The sequence below is a fragment of the Solea solea genome, chromosome 12 (assembly GCF_958295425.1).
Source record: "Solea solea chromosome 12, fSolSol10.1, whole genome shotgun sequence".
Taxonomy (NCBI): Eukaryota; Metazoa; Chordata; class Actinopteri; order Pleuronectiformes; family Soleidae; genus Solea; species Solea solea.
Window position 1 is genome coordinate 20,349,401 of NC_081145.1, and position 22,470 is coordinate 20,371,870.

A 22,470-nucleotide genomic window follows, 5' to 3' on the forward strand; every position below is an offset into this window, starting at 1 on the left:
GTTTTAATAAAGATAAAGTTATCAGAGCTCGCGCGAACACGTCTTACTCCTCCATCGCTCAACAGCGCCCCCCCTCTTTTTTTATTTTTAAATATAGTTGTGAAATATTGTGCCGTACAATGTACATTTCAGGTAATTTCTGTCACAGGCTGAGCTTTGTGTGCCATCAGAGAGCTGAGGAAGAATCTAACAGAATGCTAAAATAACATTTGCTGAACTGATCAGCTCTGCCAAGTTGTTAGCATAGACAGTTCCTTACTAGAACACACACAGCAACGTGTCAATGAATACAACTCATCCCCTCCATCATCAGCTAAATTAGCTTATCAGAGTGCATGATGGGAATCCTAGACATACATTGTTAATAAGAGGAGACAAAAGGTGTGACTCACAATGCCGTGGAGCTCTGCCACTCGGCTGCAGAGATCTGGCCTCTGCTTCTCCAACGCCAAGTAGAAAGGATTCCTCAGGATGTTCTCATCATATACAGCCATAAGGAGCTGGATGTCAAGATCCTGGAGAAAAGGCCGGAGGAGAGAATGTTGACAGATTATAATTACAATAATCAACCAAGGCCTCAAATGGTGATGTTTGGGAGGAGAGGTGATTGAAAGTTACATTTTCAAACCAATTTATTCTCCTGATCGTAAGAGAAAAAAGTAATATTCGGTCTTCTCTAAAATTAGCTGATTACATTCCTAAGCACAAACCTCAACAACAACTCAGGACGGTGCCATCCGCAACTCTCTATTGACCAAGGCCTCGGTGTAGCACTGGCACCAGTCATTTATCTACAAAATGTGCCTCTTTATGTTTTTGCTGTGCCAGGACTCAACTGTGCAGTCCTCTGTGTCTTGAATGTTGAGGTTTGGAGATACAAATAAAATTCTATGCATGTTCAATCATTTAAAAATGGTCCACAAAAGGATCTTTTGAAAATTGAAAATGCCACTGAAAGACAAAAGCACCCTCCATCCATGCTGAACTACAAGTAGGTTGTAATGAATAAATGATGACAGTGATATGCTGTTTCCACAAAAAGGTATGTGTAAATCCTGCATCAAGAATTGAGTTATAGCCATTCAGCTGATGTCTGAGGAGAGAAAAACAAAGCCCCAAAACAGATCTTGTGATTCTTTCATGTCTCAAAAACAAAATGATACTCTTGATTAACCAATTAGATCAAATCAGCTGCTAAAAAAAAGAGACTAACAGAGCAAAATAAAATTACCATTTTAGACATTTCTGAGTGTTTTGCTTAGATAGGCATTATTTTTCCTTTCCTTTTCAGATTATTTTGAAGTTATAGTTTCTTGCATGGCAAAATCTCCTGCAGACAAAAACTTCTTTAAAGTGTGGAAAACTACAACTACAACTGTCCCTTTCCATGCAGTGACCCAAACCAAACCTGGATGTGATCACTTACCAACTTTCTAACCACAAACACTGTTTGTGTTCTAGTTAAATCAACTGATCATTTGAATCATTTCCAAGCAAAACTAAGAAACATCAGCTTGCTTAATTCTTTACTCTTTGGGTTCAGATTCTGACGTAGTGGAAACTGTGATGTCGTCCACATATCAGCCATTCTGAGACATTTTATTATTTTCTGATGCCTGGTGCTGGAGGCAGAGTTAAGGGTTTTCTGAGTGAGTGATCCGTCACCAATCCCTGCTGTCACCACTCTCTTCCCATTTAAAAATCTCACTATGTTTTTGAATACGTACCCTGATCTTCGATCTGTCATCACTACCCATGACTACTTAACTCACAAGACCAAGCAGCAGACCTGGAACACTCTCCCCAAACACATGCTAGAATACACTGACCTCACCACATTCAAAATTTTCTTCAAATCCCACCTCTTAGAAGTGCTTTTTTACTCTAGACATTTTATCTGTGAGCATATGAGAATGTGTGTGTTTTCTTACCTATGTTATTTAATGTCTGTTCATAAACTGTGCCCTTTAAAAGTATAAGAACATGTTTAAAAGGTATTATTTTGTCAATTAATTGATGGCTTGTTTTGTTCATAAAAGGCAGAACACTTCAAATGACAGCAACCAAAGATATTCAGTTTACCCTCAGAAGACATATTTCAGAAGCTGAAAGCAGTTAAGTAGTTTCCATTTTATAGAAACCCACTACAACCAATCATTCAATTATCAAAACAAATCAATACATTTTAGTAGCTTAATTGAGTAAACCATTAAGCATCGCAGCCCTACTACTCTCCCTGTGACCTAACAGCCAAAAACAGCTACTGAAACAACCAGCCGTCTGCTCCTCTGCCCCTTCATGCATGTTGCTCAAGAGAAATGATCAACACTGGACGATCACAACACTCCACAGGTTTACTGCTCACCTCATCCCTCTGCTCAGTCATCAGATTCATTCTCCCTCAGCTCCAGCAGAGACTAAACTGTGGTTCAGTAGATTAGAGACGGACCACCCAGCCGACTGAGCGGCCTCATGACAGGCAGCTCAGCCGGGATGAAGCTGCAAGGAATGAGTCACGTGACCCTCATGGTCCTTGTGACCACCAAGGCTCGAAATTGCTCATGTATTCAGTAGTGTAAAAGAATGTCCGTCCCTTCGGGCCAAAGACATACACTTCATTACAGTACACACAGAGATTATGGTCATTCAGCTGGTATCTAATTATGTGTGCATAGGAGAACACACGCTGAATGGAAACCAAGTGTAGTTTGATTTTCATTTTCATTTTAAGATATTATTGTTAAATAAATACCTGACAGAGAGAAACCAGGACGTCTAACAACTTATTCAAAATCTTGTATTTTATGTATGGAACAATATATCAATAAAATGTAACATAAATGATATAATAATAATTTCCATCCATCCATTTTCTTCCGCTCATCGTCCTTTAATCTGTCAATAATTTTCTCCATTACTTGATTTTAAGGTGTCGGATAATGGTGAAAAATGTGTATCCAAAACCTGAAATGTTGTGTTTTCCCCACAAACTAAATATTGTGCTTACATACAGGGACAACATAACTACAACATGAACTGAAACCAAGCAGCTTGCATTTATTGTGTTTTGTCTATGCTACTGCATGTATAAATTACATTGTAGTAGTATAAACATGTCATAACCGATTCAGAACTGTCCTGTCTAAACCTAAAAATTGATACAACTGTTATTCATCTGCTCCTGTTCTCTCTCGTGTCTCTACATCGACCTCCCTCTACCCCTTTTCTGTCCCCTATTTTTCCTTTCACCCCAACTGTTCGAGGCAGATGCTGCACATTTTTTAAGTCTGGTTCTGTCAGAGATTTTTTTCTCTCCAATGATGCCTTGTGTTTGCTCATTGTATGAACTGCTGGGTTTATCTTCTCTAAATAATATTTAAAGGTTTCTGCCTTATTATGTACAGTGCCTTGAGATAATGTAAAGTTTTGGTTTGGCACTATACAAATACAATAAACCACACTCAATTGATTATCATGTACTTTCACAAAGCAATACATGAATGTATCATTCAGGATAATGTCTATAAAAAGTTCAAACCACAAAAGCAATTCAAGGGACAATGTGTTGATATCTGTTAGACTAATAAGAGCAGACATTTAAAGCTGTAAGGATGCAAAGAAGCAACAAACCCTGCTACAGAGCAGTTTAACCTTATCCTTAAAAACTATATATATATATATATATATATATATATATATATATATATATACACATAAATAAAAGTCCAATCCCAATCTTAATTTGTGACCGAAACAACCTACCATATGATGAAGCAAAGTACTCTGAGCAGATGGCAGAGGAGATCAGATGAGCGGGGGAATGAAAGACAACACCACTACTGTCTCCTTACTTCATCAGATCAATACCAATTTCTCAGGAGCTCAAATAGGATTTGTGGCTAAAAAGTAAGCTTCACATCACACACACTGAACACATGATGCAGCCTGACCATACAGAATGAAACTATCCAGATCTCTTCTGAGTAAAACCGAGAAGTGGGAAGACAAAAAACCTTACCAGCCACCTTTGACCTATAAATAACTTGACATCATCCCATCCTGTTTCTCAGGATCAAGCAATCAGTTGGGAAACAGCAGCAAAGTGCACGACTTCAAAGAGAAATCTAAAGTAAATTGACCTTTAACAGCTGACACGTGAAGTTAGACAAGAGACAAGAATGGGGCTTTACAAAATAAAATTATTGTCAATTATTTGAACATCATAACTTATCAATGTTTTTGCTGTGAATAAAACCAATATAAGCCGTTAGAATAATATAGACGACACTCGTTTGTTTTTCAGGCAAAATATTTTGCTCTAAATGTATTTGTTTCCAATGCAGCTAGAAAATTCAAGACAAACTCCATTTTGTTACCTCGTGACTTGGTTTGAGGATATTAGTAAATTTTTTTTAATAATCATTTAGAGCGATGTCTCCATAGTGTGTGTTCATGGCAGGTGACTAATGTGTATGTGAGGGGTTGTTTTTTGCTAAACATAAAGCTAACCTACGCCAGCTGTTCACAAACCGCTGTAAATCCTGATGTGACACTCGATTTCAGAGCTGAGTACTGGAAGGTTAACGATAAAATATGCTTGCAAGCTATAGCGATAAAAAAACAGCAACATCGTTTTAAACCAGGCAAGAATCGTGAATATGGCTGTAGATGTGCAGTTAGCATTAGCACTCCTGGCAACCGAGGTCGCACGTCACATATAACGTTAGCTTGTTTACATGTTAGCATGGTCAACAGGAACAATGGTTAGTAAAGATGGACGCTTTACCTCTTATCAGTAGGTCTCTCAGCTCATCCAGGCTTTGGCATGGCAATGAGGGGCGGCCACGGCAGCCTGTCAGGAGCTGTTTACTCGGATCATCTGGCTAAATAAACAGTTGCGGCAATCACCACCTTAGCCTTTAGTCACCGCCGGGTTGCCAGACCTCATAGAGGAAACACGTAACAACTGAGCCATCAAAGGTGCTTGTGCCTGCGTGGGGTTGAGTTAAATGTTTCCAGTTAAAAGTCACATGCCAAACTGTTAAAATAATGTTATAAGACTATTTGATGATCATTACACATAATTACACTTCAGAACATATTGACTGCTTAACTGTAAATGACCCAAATGTATCAATAACACCTGTTTCACACTGCCCTCTACAGGCCAATAACTACAAATCTGGTCTGGTCAGGAGGCGGCCAGTCAATTGAATAATAGTGCAACTTTTTTGGAGAAAGAAAGCAACTGTATAGTAGATGTGGGCATTGTGAGCTTAAACTTGTAAGGTTGAAGCTGTAAGGATGCAAAGAAGCAACAAACCCTGCTACAGAGCAGTTTAATATACATATATATATATATATATATATATATATATATATATATATATATATATATATATATATAATATATAACATATATATAAAAGTGTTATATTATCGAACAATGTATTCACAATAAAAACTTATTTATGATACAACATTAATCTATTAATAATACTACGAGAAATAATTATAACTTGATATTGAAAAGAGGGCCACAAAAAATCGATTACAGGGCCACAAGTTTGAGACATCTGCTCCAAAAACACGAGGAAGTCCCCTACTGGCTGCCATTCAATTGCGGCATCTAAAGCAATAAAAAAAAGATTGTTTCTATAGGAGTGCCTTTCTAGTGGAGAAAAGTGATGCAGTGTCCTTTAAGATGCCAACTTTGTTTCCTATGGGTGCCCTTCCAATCAAAAGGGGTGCCATGTGAAAGTTCCTTTCTGCCCCTACATGTCCCAAAGGGTGTCCTTAGAGGAAATAATGTTCTGTGCTGTTGAGCATGCACCCTCAAACTGATGAGGCATCTAAATAGAAACTCACCCTTAACTGATTTGATTGTTTACCAGCTGTGCTTTTCCTATTGTTACCAGTCAAAATGCAGTAATTAATCCCACATTGAAGTCATAAGTGGGAAGAATGTTCACTAGGAAAAAATATCTCAGAGCAGAATTATCAAGACTGGGATCTGTGCACACAGGTTTAAACAAAACAAACGTTAAAAGAAAATTTGGGTAATTAGAACAAAACCAACAACTAAGTGGTTATTCATTAATCACTTAGGAAGTAAATGTTTGTATAAGTTGCTATTTATTATTGGTGTTTATTTATTTTTGTTTTCTTTCCTGACCTGACATTACAGCACGGTAGATGGCGACAATGCGCTGTTAAAGAACGAGAAAAAAAAAGAGGAAGAAAAAGACGAGGCCCTCTATCGGTCAGGCTCCAGAGTGCTAGTCCCTTTTTGTCCCGCGGTCAATTCATCGACCTGTCACGCTGAGAAGTTCGCAAATAGGTATATTTTATAGTTTGACTGTAGAAAAGTCGATATTTTCATAACTGAGCCTTATCTCAGTAAATGTTTTGCGGTGAGGACTGAGCTAAACTGAGCTAATTAGTCAATTGGTCACTCGCGTAAAATGTGGATATCCGTTAAAATTTGAATTGTTTTTTTTTTCGTCTGTCAGCGAAAGCCTCAGAAATTCATTGCACATACTCCGTTTTCTTGCTTTGTCTAAAGGAGTGGGAGCACCATGCCGATAATATCAATTCTAAAGGTAAGTGAGCTTTTCATTAATTCAACATGAACTTTTCATGTTCATGACATTCATTACCGTTTGGCCAAGCTTTGTGGTTAATGGCGGACAGCGGATTTACCTGTGGCGCGCGCCACTCTCCAATTTAGTGTTTCGCCTCCCTTTTTAATACGAGGAGACACTTTTTAAAGTTGATAAACCATAAACATAACATTTTACTGCCATTCCTGTGACACCTGCTCAGTTATGAATTAATGTCATGAATATGAAATGTAATATTTAATACATACAACTGTAATGGATTACAACCGTTTTCATTGCATGGTGCCATAAGCATTTAGTAGCATGGATTAAAAAAATCCCAGTTTTTTACCACTTTTAACAATCTGAACTATTTTATGGGATGGAACATTCAAATATTATGGGCCTTTTGAGGCAGCAAGAACTGTTAGGGTCACTTCTGATCTCTGCAGGTTGAGAACCCCTCCTGCCTCTGGGGCCGGGTGAGTCAGGACAACATAGAGAAGACAGAACAGCACAAGACTCTGCTGACTCAAATTAACCTCTTCTACCATGACGTCAATCTGGACCTGCACAAGCTGAAACCCATGTCAATAGAGGAGGGACAGGTAATGCCCACCTGTTACTGTCTTCACCAATATTTGTTACAGAATTTCTCTTGTTAGGAAACACCTTTCTGTGACTGTAGTTGAACTGGAGGTAGATTGGATGTAAGTGAAATGTCCCCTCAGGTGTATGTGGTGTACTGGTCAATGATGAAGTCGTGGTGTCGGGCTGTGGTGGAGTCAGTTGTCAAAGACTCGGCGTCCTGTAGGGCTCGCTGCCTCCTGGTTGACTATGGAGAACGACTCGTCATCACCAAAGATCAGTAAGACTGGAGCACAATTCCCTCTTAACTTAGCTGTTATTGTATTGTGTCAAAGTAGAAGACATTGGCCCCGTTCAGACCTGGTAATGTCATTCATCCTGAAATCTGATCACATGTGAACAACATCTTGCAGATTTTAAATCTTTGGATGTTGAAACTAAAACCTATGGTGATGTGGGACACAAAGACCCTGACTTGGCTCTTTGTCAGCCTTTAAATAAAAAGAAGATTGTGTCCCATCTACTTAAAAAAAAAAAACATCTTATGTTTTTCAGATAGTTCATAGCTTCGCTGTCTGTAGCAATGGAGTGCATTTAAATATTTACATTTTTTATTATTTGGAAAATACAGACTGTTTTCATTGCATTGTTCTAATGTGATAATCATACACAGTCAAGCAGTCTCGTAGTATTAAAGTAACACTAAAATAATCTTATAATAATTAAACTCTTTAAAAAATAAATTTAGCATAGATCCTGATTGCATCTTGTCCTCAGAATGGGTGTTAAATTGACAGTTTGTATTGCAAGTTACTTTCACATTGCGAAATTTACTGCATGTAAGAATGCAGTGAATGATCACATCATCTCTCTTAAGGTTCTGCTTCAGTGGCAGGGTGTGACGGAAGTTGCGCTCATAAGTATCATGGGCCAAGGTGGATACCAGAAGAAGTAGTTGTAGTAATAATAATACATTTGAACCTTTTTCTTGCCTTGGTCTGACTAGGATCCGAGTTGCTGTTGATAAATTCCTCCAGCTGCCTTTTTGGATGAGGAAGTTCCACCTGGCAGGACTCAAACCAACAACCCTTCGAGTGTCTTTGTTTGAGGAAAAGGCAGAGTTGGTGTAAGCCAAGTTCCCTGATTACCACAGTTGAAGGACCTGTGATCTCTTTATTGTGAAGTTTATTATGTCTCAGAGAAGTCTTTACATTTTGTGTGAGGCATTGATGCACTCTTAAACACAGGGCACGCAGTCCATAAGCACTTTACAAAACTCAACAACAAAACAGAAAATAACAGGAGAACAATGATTCTCCCTGCAGAAACTGCATCTTGTCTGATCAGGGTCTTGATCTTTTTCTCCGCAGGCCATCCACTCAGTGGGACAGCTCAGCTACGCTCTACCTGCACAACCTGTTACAAGGTGAGCAGCTGTGAAAATTTGATGTATCCTAAATTTTTGTGCAGTGAGTTTGATTTTAAAATAACATTATTATTATTATTATTTAGCATCAACTCTGACAGAGGCTGTATTGTTTGAAACCGAGTCAGACTCAACCTCCATCAAGCTCTACCTTACTGTTGGAAACATCAAGGTGAGTTTTAATCTCCCCAAGTGCAGGACACAAGTCACATATTTCTTCTTTTTGTTTGGCAGTTGTTTTTTGTGATGTATGTTGTATTTAACATTTTCTTGTACAGTTTTTTTCTCAGCATGGAAATAACTTAAATTTAAGTTATGTAAACGTTTTTGTTTTTTTTTGTTTTCATAGATGTGTGTAAATGATGACCTTGTTGCAAAGAAGTTTGCAAGTTATAGCAAAGGGTCACCTGAAAACACTAGATTGGACTTGTTGGATCGCATTCCCAGCATCTTAACCCTGACTGTCTCTACACCTTCAAACAAGCTGACAGCAAAAAACCAACCATCCCCTGGTAAACATACAGATGCACCTGTTCATAACTGTGGCCCCGATATACTCAAGACAACAGGGTGGATTGTATTGTTTCTACCACATAAGGTATCTGTGAATGTTGAAGCATCTATGTGCACACGTGTGCCTGTATGTGCAGCTCAAAGACCACTGTGGACAAGGTCCATGTTATAGCTGTTTATAATATTACATTACATGTCATTTAGCAGACACTTTTATCCAAAGCGACTTACAATGGAATTGAGTACAATCAGCCAGGGGTGGAGTCGAACTTGCGACCATTGCGACCATGATGTCTTTCACACACAGGGTACCGGTCTTAACCACTGAGCCACTTCACCCCTTATCATATAGATTAGTTCTCCTAACTTGTCCTGCAATCACAAATGTTTACTTTTATTTCTAAATGGGTAATGTATGATCTTAAAGCCAATATACATGAAGAGCTTCTCACACCCAGACATTGTCTCTCTTTCATAGTGACATTAACACTGACCCCAAATCTGGTTTAACTCTCAGTGATATCAAATGGTGCAGTTGTTGGCAGAGCAGATGATTGGCTAACAGCGTCATCTTCATCTCAGGTCAGTAGTTCTGCTCACTGTTTTGCTATCAGTACTGCAGTAAATATCCATACACATTGATATCTGACCTTTGCTGTTTAAGAGCCAACAGCATGAGCTGATGACCTTTGAGGGGGACATCAAACCAAACATTGCAGATAAACCGACAAGCAACCGGTCAAGGAGCAGCTCTCACCCTGCTGCTGTAGATAGGTGAGCACACACATCTGGATCAACTGGCCAATTTGCTGTTGAACAGATATGGTGGTGATAAGTTGATTGACCTGCTCCCATGATGTCACAGTGACTCATCAGATGGCACAGACTCATCTCTGGCTGCAGCTCTGACCAGAAACCTCAGCCTTTTCAAGTAAGGGCCGATCTAATTTATACACCTACCATGTCATGTGATTGTAACCCTAACCCTAACCACTGTAGTAAGCCAACAAGCACATTTCATGTGACTGACTGATTCTGAGAGCGGCCTTCCTTTGCTACAGGTTCTGGAAATTTCTGAATCCTGGCAGTATCTTCCATCAGCCAGCTAATAGTGTGAGTTCATTTACTGTATTAAAGTCTTCTCCTGGAGGACATTTGATTTTCAGAAGAATAATTTTATAGGTTCTGAACATTGAATGGTTTAGGTTCAGTGGACTGTTGTAGCTGAGAAATAGTGGTGTAAGGATATACCAGTTTATTGATGGCAGATGTTTTTTATTAGTACACATATGATTATATTGTGTAACTAATCCAGAAATAGTTTTTCTTTCTACCACAGAGCTGTAATGATGTGGTTCACATTGTAACTCCCTAGGTATTTGTATCTTTATAAATACAATAAACACAGATGAAGGTGAAACTAATTGTATGCAAATTAGTATTTGACAGCAATAATGATATAGTGAAAGCCTGATGTGTCCTAATCTATTCAGTTTCCCTCTTATTCTGTCAAATTTAGTAAACTGTCCAAATAATTCTTCAAAAATTAACTAATAATACTAAATATTGAGTAATCTGATTATTTAGATTTTAAAGCAAAAAACTTGTTTTGTTTCACTTTCAGGTCAGTCAGCATGAAGAGCTTAGCCATGGTGAACCTAAAGAGACGATTGCAGCCTCCGGCACCTGCATAGGACAGGAAGAGTAATGTCTTTAACAGTTTCAAAAATTCTGTTCATAAATAAATCAATACATTTTCACATACCTTTGTCTTACCACGACCAACCAAAAAAGTGCAGTTTAAGATCAGTCCCCCCAAAGTTTTGTTCCATGAATCTGCATTTTATATACCTAATATTTCACTTGTGTGTTTTTAACATGTCTTTACACAGCAATCAGCCAGTAACAGTTGATGAAGAGGTTTTCCATATGAGGTGAGGATGCCGGCACTTTCTTCCTTTACATTTTAAATAAGCCAACCGTTTGCACAGTGTGCCCCTAAAGTGATATTACAATGCACTTGTCTTTTCAGTAGTGGAAAAAGTGAAGATGCAGATATTGACCTAAATCATGTAGAAAATCTGGCAGATGAAGACACAAGGTACAGTTCTATGTTTTGCACAATTTAAATAGTTGCATAGCTATGTTGCAGTATAAATTCATTTTAGGAAATTATGGCCTTTGTGTCCTCAAAGGAGGAAAAGATAATTCAGATTATGTCTAGCACAAAGTTCCAAAGTCAGCATCCGATGGTATGAAGATGTGTTGGTGTCCGTGGAATGGCATGAGTGTCACATAACTTAAGTCATCCAGCAAGCAAGAGTAGGAGAGAATTCCACATTCAAAACATCAATAATGAGAGGATGTGTTTTAGTTCATAACCTCTTAACTTTCCGCAGCTCCAGTAGATCAGTACAGTCAGGACCAACAGAGGCAGAGATGCCACGGAGGAGTAAAATGGACCAAACCTGTTCAAGGTGAGACGTAGATGTTTAGTTTAGTGTAAAATATTGAAAATTATACATTTTGTGATAGAATTAAACTTACCTAGTATGTCTCTCTGCTCAGACACCAGCTACTGAGGGTCAAAATTTACCATTGGCTTTCCTAGTCCATTCTTTCTTCACTAGTACACTCTTTTGTCTGTCTCTTATCTAATCAGCGTGAGGCTCATCATCCCAGACTCCTCTTTTTTTAATGCTGGAGCTGTTGATCTGTGTTCTTTCTTTATTTCTTTCTCCACCACATGAAGCATGGAGCACCGTTAGACAACTGTAACTCTTCCCACTCCCCACTCTGCCTTCTTCACACTCTCCCTCTTGACAATTTTCCAAATCAGGCATAGGGTGGAGTTAGTTGCAAAGAAGGGGGTTTAGTTACACTATAAAAAACTGTAGAATAATAATTAAGGCAATATTTCTCTTGTAACATAATTGTGTGTAAGTACGATTCTTAGAAGTGTTCAAAGTGAAATGTCTTTTATACCCTTAATACCAAAGATGGCTGACTGTTGTCTTGTCACAGGTTTTTGGAGTGGTTGAATCCGGAGCCTCTGGAGTCTCATCCAGAGGCTGGAGACGATGCTGTAGGTTTTACAATGTCATTCTTAAAAAATGGTTAAGAATGACACTTAACTTTTTGAATAGCAGAAGCTAATGCTGTTTTGTTTTTTTCACTTTTGCTCTGGTAAAACTGCTGCAAAATTAGCAAGTGCAGCAGGTTGTCACTATTGCTAATAATAACATCTGATTTTCTTTGTACTGTAGCCTGACTGTCCTCAGGTGGTTCCTAGTGATCCGATGAAAAGTGGCATTTTGGTGCACTCAGCGTTCGCAGTTCAGCCCTGCACCAGTTTGGAAGATGCGCCTATCACCGATGCTCTCCGTTCGGTAAACAAGAATGCTCCCTGAGTTTTGTTTAACGCTGTTTAGACTTTACAATCATTCAAAAAAAAAAAACAAGCATTAAGAAAAATAGAACAAGTAATGGTAGCAGACTTCAGCAAAAAATGTGTTCACAATTAAAGGATTGCAGTTGTCGTTTTGAAATTTAAAATGAGATTATTCCAAGGTGTAGAAAATGATGAAAAAGAGAGGGTTTTAATAATAAGTTAATTAAAAAAAATTGATTTAGTTTTGAAAAAATGGAAGTCTTGTTATTTCAGTGATTATTAAATTTCATCTCAATTAAAATGAATAATGGTTAAGCATTTTGCAAAGATCCTATAAGTTTTCTTTTGTTAAGGACTTTTAAGTTTCAGTATAGATTTTCAGAAATTGAGGAATAATATAAGCCTCTTATTTTGTGTTATTATTTTGTCACTGTCATAAGGTTTTATATTGCAAGCATTCTCATACTTGACTGGTGCATCTGGCTGCTGGTCAAGGTCAGAAAAGTAAGAAATTATTTGAAAAATGCCGTAATTATAGGATTAAAGCATCTTTTAAATAATTTCTGATGGCATCATATGTTATAATAAAATAAAATAAAATATATATATATATATATAATAAAATAAAAAAATTAAACAAAACATCAGTCTGTCTGACTTGTTGCTTTCAGCTGATTGATGTCACTGTCCATAGAATTCATGTTGTGAGGGAGTGTAGTGGCATAATTGCTGTTTGCCAAAGTCTATATTGTGTCTGTACACCAGACGTTAGTGGTACTTGAGTGACAGCTTTATACATTCTTCACACAGGGGCTATTATCAACATAATTAGAAACATACATTAGTAGAGGAGCAGGTGAAGTATCAGTGATCCAGCGCAACTAAAACATTTAAGAAAAATTAGATGCTACAACATGATTGGTTGTTAAATGTGCAGAGCTGGCGCTAAAGTCCAAGGAAAGTCCTTTCAATTAGTGAAAGTTAAAAGTTCACAATGGCTGTCCACTTCCAGGTGCTCCGGAGGAAGCAGTACAGCACTCTGTCTCCAGCTGACCGTTACAGCTGGCCACCTGTGTCTCAAGGACACAACACCATTGTCATCTCCCAAGGTGCTGACCAGCCACTCAGCTACCTCGCCCCACTCCTTAGCCACGTCCTGCTGAGCTCCATCTTCTGCTCCTTCACCTCCAGCACAGGGGTGAGTATATCAGTGGTGCTTTTTTTCCCCTTTGAAATTAACCTTGTCCATTTCAACCACGGCCTGCTACACCACCATTAGCCTGAAGCTTTGAGTTCTTTTAGGAATTGTTAATGTACTGATGTGTTTATATCCAGCCCATAGTGGTGGTGCTGTGTCCAAAGTGGGAGAAGGTCCAGACAGTGTATGACCTACTGGAGAATATCAAGGGTGCCCAAATCCTTCATCCATTCAGTCTGTTGGTGGGTGTCGGGAAGGACGAGGCCAAGACTGTCAAGATCCCAAAGAACTGTGAGCAAAGCACATTCTCTGCTGGTGTTCAGCAAATGACTGCTCATTTGTGAAATTATTGGGACAAAAAAAATCAGTTTGTTGCTACAAAGAATATCTCAAAATAGGAAAATATTTGCTTTAACCAGGCTTGCTGTTGGTGACCACTCCCTTCAGTTTGGTCCGTCTGCTGTCCTTCCACTGCTTCATGTTCCTGCGTCTGTGCCACCTGGTGCTGGACGAGGCCGACCAGCTCTTCACTCATGCTCCAGATGAGGTTAACATTCATTATCTATACTTGTTAGCTGTTGCGCTAAAATAAAAAGCTGCCAATGGCTGAAAATTATGTAATGTAGTCATCAAAATGATCTACATACTCTGATGGAAATAGACAATGTTTGGTCTGTTTTGACGGCAGTTTTTAGAGTTGGTTGTACAGATAATTATTGCTGGTTATTTGGCTATAGTTGGCAACACCTGACTGATTATACTCCTGTTTAAGAGTAATTTTTTGTAATAAATTGTCTAGATGAGATGAGTATCAGCGTTTGAATGTTTCCCAATCTTGAACTTCTAACTTTCCAAATCTTTTCTTTTTTGTCAATCTGTACAGCATGCTTGAACTTTTTGGCAATCGGCAACAGAAAGACACCACACAGCATTCAGTTTACACAATGTGGATATGAGATGTTTCATTTGTTATCACTGGCACTGAAATACAGTGACTCAGGGTACTTAACACCTGTACACTGTACACCACTGTCCAACTTTTCAGCATGTCTTAAAACATAAATGTCCTCCTGGTAGATGGCAACCATCTTGCAGCATTTCCAGAAGGTGACCTCCAGTGAGGGGAATGTCTCCTGGCCTCAGCAGCTTGTTGCTGTGGCCAAGCAGTGGACAAGTCAGATGGAGGCATTGTTAACCAATTATATGCCATATCCCTGCATTGTCATAACCATCCCCGAGGAAGCTGCTCTCTATGGTCACGTTCAGCAGGTCAGTCATAAGAGCTAAAGCTTGTTACATTTGCCATGATACACTTATAGCTCATTAGATGTTGATGTAACAAAATATGATTATTAGCATTAATCTAAGTACAATTCAAGCTCAATATATATACTGTAATTACTGTAGATGTGTAGATATGATTGTGTTTTTCTTCACACAGCTCATCCTCATGACTCCAGAGAGCAGCAAGATCTCAGAACTTTTGGGCACACTGGATTTCAGCCTTGATGTTTGTCAGAAGACTCTGATCATTACCAACTCTGCTCATGAAGTTGAAAATGTGTTCATGGTAATTGAACAACTCTATTGCATTTTCAGTGCTACCAGAAGATTCAGAACCACCACCAGCCTTTTGTTTGACTAAAAATTGTCTTTCTCTGTTCAACATTACTTTCAGACAGGAAACCTTTTGGTTTTGATCATGGGGAATAGAGACCATCATTTTAAATACTTAATCCTAACCTGTGTCTTTTCTTATCCTCAGGCTGTAAAGAACAAATCATTGTTCTGTCTCAAGACTCACGAGGGCTTAACACACCAGTTTGAGTTTGTCATCCAGGAGTGGAGGAAAAACATCGGCCGTGGCACTCATGTTATTTTGGGTAATAATAACATGTTTGTGTGTATATATATATATATATATATATATATATATATATATATATATCAGAAAGCTTTGTGAACTGAAATTCCTCCCTTAACATTAACAGCACTGCTGTATCTCTTTTTTTTTATTGGCAACCACTAACCTGTAGTAACCACCAATGAGTGTCTCAAGTGTTTTGGGATCAAAGATGCCACTTGCGTCATCCACTACGGCTTTCCCACTTCTCCCAAGCTGTTTGGCAGCCGACTCCTCTGTTTGTCTGACAACTTCAGAAACTTCTCAGGACGGGTGAGAAGGAGCAAGTCTTGATTTAATTAAGTCAGAATTAATCTAACTTAATTAGAATAATGGTGGATAAAATGTTTTTCAGTATGAATGAAGATTCACACTTGCACAATCTATAACTTGTTTAATTTGTATGTGATCTCTCCTCTTAGGTTTTTACCCAGGATCAAACGGAGAGCTGTCCTAGTGTCATCAGGTCAGTGCTGCTGATTTCAGAGAGGAATGCTTCTCATGTTGTCGGGGTTCTGCGCTATCTGGGAAGAACGGACGCTCTGCTGCCCCCTGAGCTGCTGTCCTTCGCTCAGGGTGTCCTTGTGGCACGGGAGGATCTCAAGATCAACAGACCTCTTTGCAGCTACCTGAAGAACTTTGGAGTTTGCAGGTCTGCTTTGCATTTCTCTTCAATTAATGAAGGTCTACAAAGTGGTTTTAATTTACTGTTTCCTCTGGTGTTTTAATGTGAGTAAATCTATGAAATGCCATTAAAATGCTTTTGTTAATTATTCTGAAGAAAAGTGACCATGGTTCAAACAGCAAATGTAGAATATATAATACATAATGTGACTGTGTGTTTCTCTCTGTAGAGACAGCAGTACATGTTCTGACCGTCACAGGTTCGTTTCCCAGCTCGACCAATCTGAGCTCCCCGCCTCTGGAGTCATAGAAGTGAGGATGCACATTTTTTTTTGTAATTTGTTGAGTGAGTTTTTTTTTTTTTTAATTACAAATTTCTGTCAAATTTTTTTGTCTCACTCATGTTACAGAGCTTTGTTATTAACAGGCTTTGTCAAATAAATCGAAGTAGCCCTAAAGTTTGCCTACAATGCAAACATTAGCATTTGCTGAGCTTATTTCAAATTGTCAACTGTCTATGTATCCTATAGAATATTTAAAAAAAATAAATGCTAGTTTAAGTTAATCTGTTGCCAAATACTGTCCCAGGTCGTACCAGTCTCCATCAAGACAGCGTCTGTCTTCTACGGTCGAATCGTTACAAAAGACAGTGGTTTTGATAGCTTGGCATCAGAGATGACTTCTTACTATGCTGATAAGAAACCAGGAGCTGAAGTGTTGGTGGAGGGAGGCTTGTATGCCGTGGAAGAGGATGATTTCTTCCACAGGTATGACATAATCATTTAATACAACATCAGGAATTGGTCACACAGCAGCAGATTAGACTAACCTTAAGACTAATTATATTGGTTGACCCCCGAGTTACAAAACAAGAAAACCCTGTTGGTTTGTTTGAATTTTGCCAATTTGAATAGGTCTGTCTGAATTTGAGCTATTAGGGGATGTAACGTAACTGTGTGCTCTCCTGCAGGGTGAAGATCCTCTCTGTTCCAGACAGGGGTACCTGCTTGTTTTTCACACTCTTTGTTCGGTTCATTGATGTGGGAAAGGAGGAGGAGGTGAAATCTCACCAGATCCTTCAGCTGCCAGAGCAGTTCCACGCTCTGCCTGCCCAGGCCGTGGAGATCATTGTCTGCTCGGTCAAACCAGTTGATGCTGAAATCGACTGGCACCCAAAGGTTCCTGCTGATTTCCTAATTTTGTAACCATGTAACCATTATACAGTGTTTCCTCTAGATCTACTTGTATGAGGGTAGATTGGGGTTGGAGCATATTTTGAAATTGATTGATATTCAGATCAAGTATTTAACAACTCAAGGAGGAGACTCAATCAGACAGTCGAAATCCTGCCCACTTTGCAGGCCAGCTTTAACTTTAAGCGAATCTTTATGCTAGATGTAAAATATTGACTATGACTCTCATAACAAAAAGAAAGACCCAGTCTATTTCAATCTGTTCTGCAGGTCACCAGAGCCATCAGCCAGAAGATCAAAGGTCTGCAGCACCGGGCCAGAGCTGTTCTCAGTTTGGGAAACACCGTCTTTGTTGATTCCATGGTTTGTTTTCTTCTGTTTATCATTTCTGTGTATTTGCCAACTAATCCACAGGCTCTGCATGTTTGGACTAATATGAAATATGTGTGGACACCAGCAAATGTTATTATATCATGTTCTTTGAGGTCCGGGTGACTCGGGTACCGGGTATGAAAACCGTTATCAACGAATATGCCGTCCGGTCAGAGATCCTGAATACTGGAATGGGAGTCGGCAACCCAGAGCATCTGGACCTTCTGAAGCAGCTTTGCCAGGGAGGTGAGACCAACAACGGCAAAGAGGCGGGTCACATTACTGGGTAAGGAAATGCTGCATTGAATTAACAGGATTTATTAGCCATTCTTACCAAGCAAAGACAGAAGTAACATGTCGCTGGTGATTTTGTAGGTTGAAGGACGGATCAATGTCTCCAGAGCTCAGGATCAAAGCCGAGGAATGCGCTATGGCCGAAGTCTTCAGGGCAGCAGAGGCCAGAATGCTTTCTGACCTTCCTCAACTCGAGCCAGTGCCTGACCTTCCTCAACTCGAGCCAGTGCCAGACCTTCCTCAACTCGAGCCATTAAATCTAGTGTCTTCAATGAAGCAGTGCCCAGTCCCAGAATCATCACTTTGCCCTGTCTCACTGTGTGATCAGGAAGTCTTGTCAGATATTCAGGCTGCAAATGAACAGAGGAGTAATCACACTGGGAAACAACATTCATTTGAACATATAAGGTTTGTGTCTTTACCAAGGAGTGCTGCTTTGATAGATTCAGATCAGTCAAAAATCACTAGGTTTGCCTTTTGTCAGACTTTAAAACTTGTCGTCGTTTTTTTTTTGTCTAATCTGTGCATTAAAGGTCACTTGGTCCTTTTACACAGGAATGGAGATGGAGAACTTTGTCCCACCACCAGCCTGGCTGCTGGTAAAAATAATAATAAATAATTCAATTATTTTTAGCCTCACACCACTTATGAGCAACATACGGTCCCAGGGCCAGAGCTGGTCTGAAAACAAGTTTTTTCTGACCCACAGCATCCTGAAATAAAAACAAAATAATCCCCAAAATATTAATAAAAGGCAGGATTTAGAACCTTATGCACATTCATTTGAGATGACACTCGGTGTCTGTTGAGCATTATATATATATGAGAGATATGTTTCTTTAGGAAAGAAAAAATAATTGTTGTAAGAGAATGTAATGTCGTAATTTGTAATGTAATGTGTTGCTCTTGTTAACAATCAAGGTGTACAAAGACAAAAATGTGTTCCTTGAATCTTTGACAAACAGTCCCTGCTGCCAGGATGTAATTATGTACCTTGTGTGTTTACCTGCAGGTGATGATCAAAACAACAGCCAGCAGGTCACCACTGAAATAGACAGCGATGGCTCCACAAAAAGGTGCTTATCTCGATTATAATTTTTTGTAGTCTGTGGAACAGAAGAAATATTATGGGGTTTCATTTTAAAGTTCTGTCGTTTCAGTTTCCATCCTCAGGTCCGCTGGTACCAGACATCAGACTCTGTGATTGCCACAGTGAAGCTGATGAACCCAGAGAGCCAGCGCTGTGACTTCTCCCCTGACAGAGTCACCTACAGGTCTGTCAGATGTGGACCACCAGTGATCAATCCACTCGTCATCACATCCAACAATCAGTGGAGCTTTTTATCCAGAGCACTTTACACTGGTGGGAGTGGGTACATGTTTAGCATGACTGGCCTTCCTGTGAGGTAAACACTCACAAAGCTGGAGCTTAATTCATAGCTCTGTTCGAGAGTGTGGTGTCATAAGGCCACATGAAATGGTTCTAATTTAGTTCATGAAAAACAACATCTTCAGATAGTCTGTTGCTTTTTCTTTGTTGGAACAATGGCTCCAACACAAAAACATACACATTATTCAATCAAATCATTCCGTTACATCAGTTAACTCAGTTTTCATAGACCGATGTTAAAGTCAAGGGTGTGATTATGACTCGTTATTTTTGAGATGTGGTTAGAGTTCTGCTACACCGAGTACAGTACTGTGCAAAAATCTCAACTTTGTTGTTTTTATGTCCAATTCTGTGATCAATCACATTTGGATTGGAATTATGTAACTGAAAGTTTGTCTTCTATATTAGCAAGCTTTGCTAGCTTGTGTATGTAATGCTCAGGCATGTCTTACCTTTTTCACAGCAAATATTTCTTTACCAATAACAATAATTAGGCTTCCACTCCAGGTTTAAGAAAGCCAAGGTTACCAGTGTTATTCTTATTATTAAGTGCCAGTGTAGGTCATGCTAAATACTCAGCACTTTTAACTATAGAAGCTGAGCTTTATTTCCTTAAAAATGTGTTTTATAACTGCCCATGTTTCTCATATTTTCTGGATGTGTTCCAATAAACTGATTAAGGCATATTGATACTGTATGGTCATATCATTGCTAAAACAAAAAAATCTAATGGTGGACTTTTGCACAGTACTGTACCTACAGGAACTTCTGTGCTTCTGTTTTTGGCATACACTTCTGAATTACTTTAGCCCTTAATAAAATGGTTTCAAATCAGTATATAGCATCATATGATTATTATATATCAGGAAGTTGTCATGCCATCTATAAGATTTGACATCTTATTACATTATTCTCCCTGTCTGCAACATGTCTACATCCCTGTGTTGTTGCTGTTACATTATGGCTAACACCAACTAGCACATACCACAGGATTTAGTGACGGTAACTGGATCTTTTTGGCACAACTCAAGACGATTTCAGTGATGGTCCAGAAATTGAGCACAGGGACCTGGTAGAGGACATGCTTCTCGATTGGCTGTGAGTTTAAACAATGTGTCTTGACGTGGTCATAAGTAGATCAAGGGAACTCGGCACCCACAAGTGAACCTGCACGGGTGTGGTTTCCTACCAAAAAACTACAAAATGGTATTTAAAGCAACAACTACTACACAGATGTGTGTTCATTAAAGTAAAAATATAAACTTCTTAACTAAAATCCAATGCAACATGTAAATCTAGTGAGGTCATTTTGATAATATTTACATTGACATTTAAGTTTTTTAGTGAAAGATAAATAATTATAAGCACCTACATACACAATAAAATACATATTTTATTACACAATTATATTGTGACCTCAGACTTGTTGCCCTCCAATGAACTTGCAGACTGCTTGAGGACTAGAGGGAGGTCATTCTGAGATGCTGCTTTAAATTGTCACCATGGTTAAACGGCCCTCTGTGCAGTGTAGAGGGAGGGAGGAAGAAAAGAAGAGTGAAAAGTGGTCCTTTTCTATCACTTTAACATTCTCTCTCTCTCTCTCTCTGCTCATTGTGTTCAGTTGCAGAGTGAATGGTCGGAACTACAGAGCAGACCTGGAGCTTCACGACAGCATTAATGCGGGCAGCTCGCACTGGGAAATGAAGTCCAATGAGCCCGTCATTAAACTGGTCAAACGACGACGGGGATACTGGGAGAAACTTCTTAGAAACAAGGTAATGAAGTGAAATTACTACTGACTGTATACTGTACTATACAAGCGTGTAGCGTGTGTTTTAAGTTAACTCTCCTACTGAACTATAAACTATAACCATTAATGTAGTTATACATACAACATACTGTATATTCCAAATTATCATGAGAGTAAAGACTAATTAGACTAATGTGTTGGCCGATGTATGTGCTCTCTCTTTATACAGAATATTTTTGTGAATTACGATATGGATCACATTGAACAGGATGAAGACAAAGCTCCAAACGGTAAGAATCGTAGTCCGTAAAAACATGAACTTCATGTTGTTTTTGGTACTAAAGTATAATATGCAGTTGTCATATTTTGTACCTGCTACATTAATCTTTTGTTGCTGTTCTTCAGGTCTGTCGTTTGTGGCGAACACAGGAGAGAATGACTGGTATGTAGACTCAGAGACCGACAGTGACTGATGATGAAAGGGCAACAAACATCATGTTCAGTGCCTTTGTGGGTGTGCACTTTAGGGTTTGTTGAATTAACCTGATGCTGTCGCAACCATCTTCAGTACGTAGCCCTAGAAAACGATGGATGGATGAGTTGTTACTCAGCTAAAAACAATGCAGCTGTTCCATAAGTTTGTCTTAAAACCCTTTTTGTTAGCTCATGTGTTAGTTGAGTCAACCTTATGGTCATTTTGGGGGGTGCAGTTTGTGGTTATGATGAATCATGTTTCAATTGATATTACTTTGTTAAAATTAAGAAGAGTAAGTCAAGGGGGTTCATTACCTCAACCAAGGAGTGTGTTCTCACTGCTGTGTATCAGCAGGATAACTCAAATACTACCTAAACAGATTTTAAGGAGCAGATCTGAGAAAGTTATTTTGGGTTAATATGCACACGTCGGGCCATACTGTGTGTGTGTGTGTGTGTGTGTGTGTGAGTGAAGTATGCAGCGTGCAGCGTGCAGAGACCTAGGTCTAGTTCACAATGCAAAAATATTCAGCCACTCCGTTTATTCCAGCAGAGGCAGGAATAAAAAGATAACGTCTAACATCCTAACAGAGATCACAGACAGCATGGCTTCATTAGATGATCAGTGATCAACCTGTAGACAAAATCATGAATCCTGGTTTTGTGCATTACTCTTAAGTTACTTCTCGCTTGTGGTTTTATAATAAATTATGTCGGACGCCACTTTAATCTCCAACAACTACAGAAATCTG

General features: G+C 39.0%; 2 protein-coding genes across 8 annotated transcripts in view; one reads left to right on the forward strand and one right to left on the reverse strand.

Annotated features, from left to right (window-relative positions):
- The window catches only part of ankrd27 (ankyrin repeat domain 27 (VPS9 domain)), a 28,786-nt gene extending 23,699 nt beyond the window's left edge, over nucleotides 1–5,087 (reverse strand). The window contains exons 1-2 of one of the 2 annotated variants that reach the window (XM_058645140.1): nucleotides 4,787–5,087; nucleotides 393–515 (exon numbers count right to left, since the gene is read on the reverse strand). In XM_058645140.1, the coding sequence (XP_058501123.1) occupies nucleotides 393–494 (102 nt within the window). In that variant the 5' untranslated portion in view covers nucleotides 495–515; nucleotides 4,787–5,087. The remainder of the gene's footprint in view (nucleotides 1–392; nucleotides 516–4,786) is intronic. The other variant, XM_058645141.1, reaches the window with a different exon arrangement.
- Nucleotides 5,088–6,223: 1,136 nt separating this feature from the next.
- On the forward strand, nucleotides 6,224–22,180 carry tdrd12 (tudor domain containing 12). Of its 6 annotated transcripts, none has more exons than XM_058644494.1 (38): nucleotides 6,224–6,340; nucleotides 6,566–6,602; nucleotides 7,055–7,210; nucleotides 7,334–7,470; nucleotides 8,197–8,316; nucleotides 8,561–8,616; nucleotides 8,703–8,788; nucleotides 8,966–9,128; nucleotides 9,647–9,711; nucleotides 9,794–9,903; nucleotides 9,995–10,060; nucleotides 10,191–10,242; nucleotides 10,754–10,833; nucleotides 11,022–11,063; nucleotides 11,162–11,230; nucleotides 11,529–11,606; nucleotides 12,154–12,214; nucleotides 12,396–12,518; nucleotides 13,533–13,718; nucleotides 13,856–14,009; nucleotides 14,138–14,265; nucleotides 14,796–14,987; nucleotides 15,160–15,288; nucleotides 15,484–15,601; nucleotides 15,755–15,894; nucleotides 16,044–16,273; nucleotides 16,476–16,557; nucleotides 16,834–17,012; nucleotides 17,216–17,423; nucleotides 17,709–17,801; nucleotides 17,924–18,096; nucleotides 18,186–18,512; nucleotides 18,660–18,703; nucleotides 19,117–19,180; nucleotides 19,265–19,510; nucleotides 21,116–21,269; nucleotides 21,474–21,534; nucleotides 21,650–22,180. In XM_058644494.1, the coding sequence occupies exons 2-38, from the start codon at nucleotides 6,579–6,581 to the stop codon at nucleotides 21,715–21,717; spliced, it is 4,464 nt and encodes a 1,487-aa protein (XP_058500477.1). In that variant the 5' UTR covers nucleotides 6,224–6,340; nucleotides 6,566–6,578; the 3' UTR covers nucleotides 21,718–22,180. The 6 variants fall into 6 exon arrangements, 5 of the variants coding, with proteins under 5 accessions (XP_058500477.1, XP_058500476.1, XP_058500480.1 ...); XM_058644493.1 differs by having other exon boundaries at nucleotides 6,249–6,340; nucleotides 6,513–6,602; XM_058644497.1 differs by having other exon boundaries at nucleotides 6,313–6,602; nucleotides 19,265–19,378.
- Nucleotides 22,181–22,470: the final 290 nt, after the last annotated feature.

What these genes read in the sequence shown, in the direction of transcription:
- tdrd12 (XM_058644494.1), top strand. Translation starts at nt 6,579, where the DNA reads ATGCCGATAATATCAATTCTAAAG. An exon ending in GAGGAAAAGGCAGAGTTGGT is followed by an intron (nt 8,317 to 8,560) that starts GTAAGCCAAGTT and finishes TTTTCTCCGCAG; the next exon opens with GCCATCCACTCAGTGGGACA. An exon ending in CACCCTGCTGCTGTAGATAG is followed by an intron (nt 9,904 to 9,994) that starts GTGAGCACACAC and finishes ATGATGTCACAG; the next exon opens with TGACTCATCAGATGGCACAG.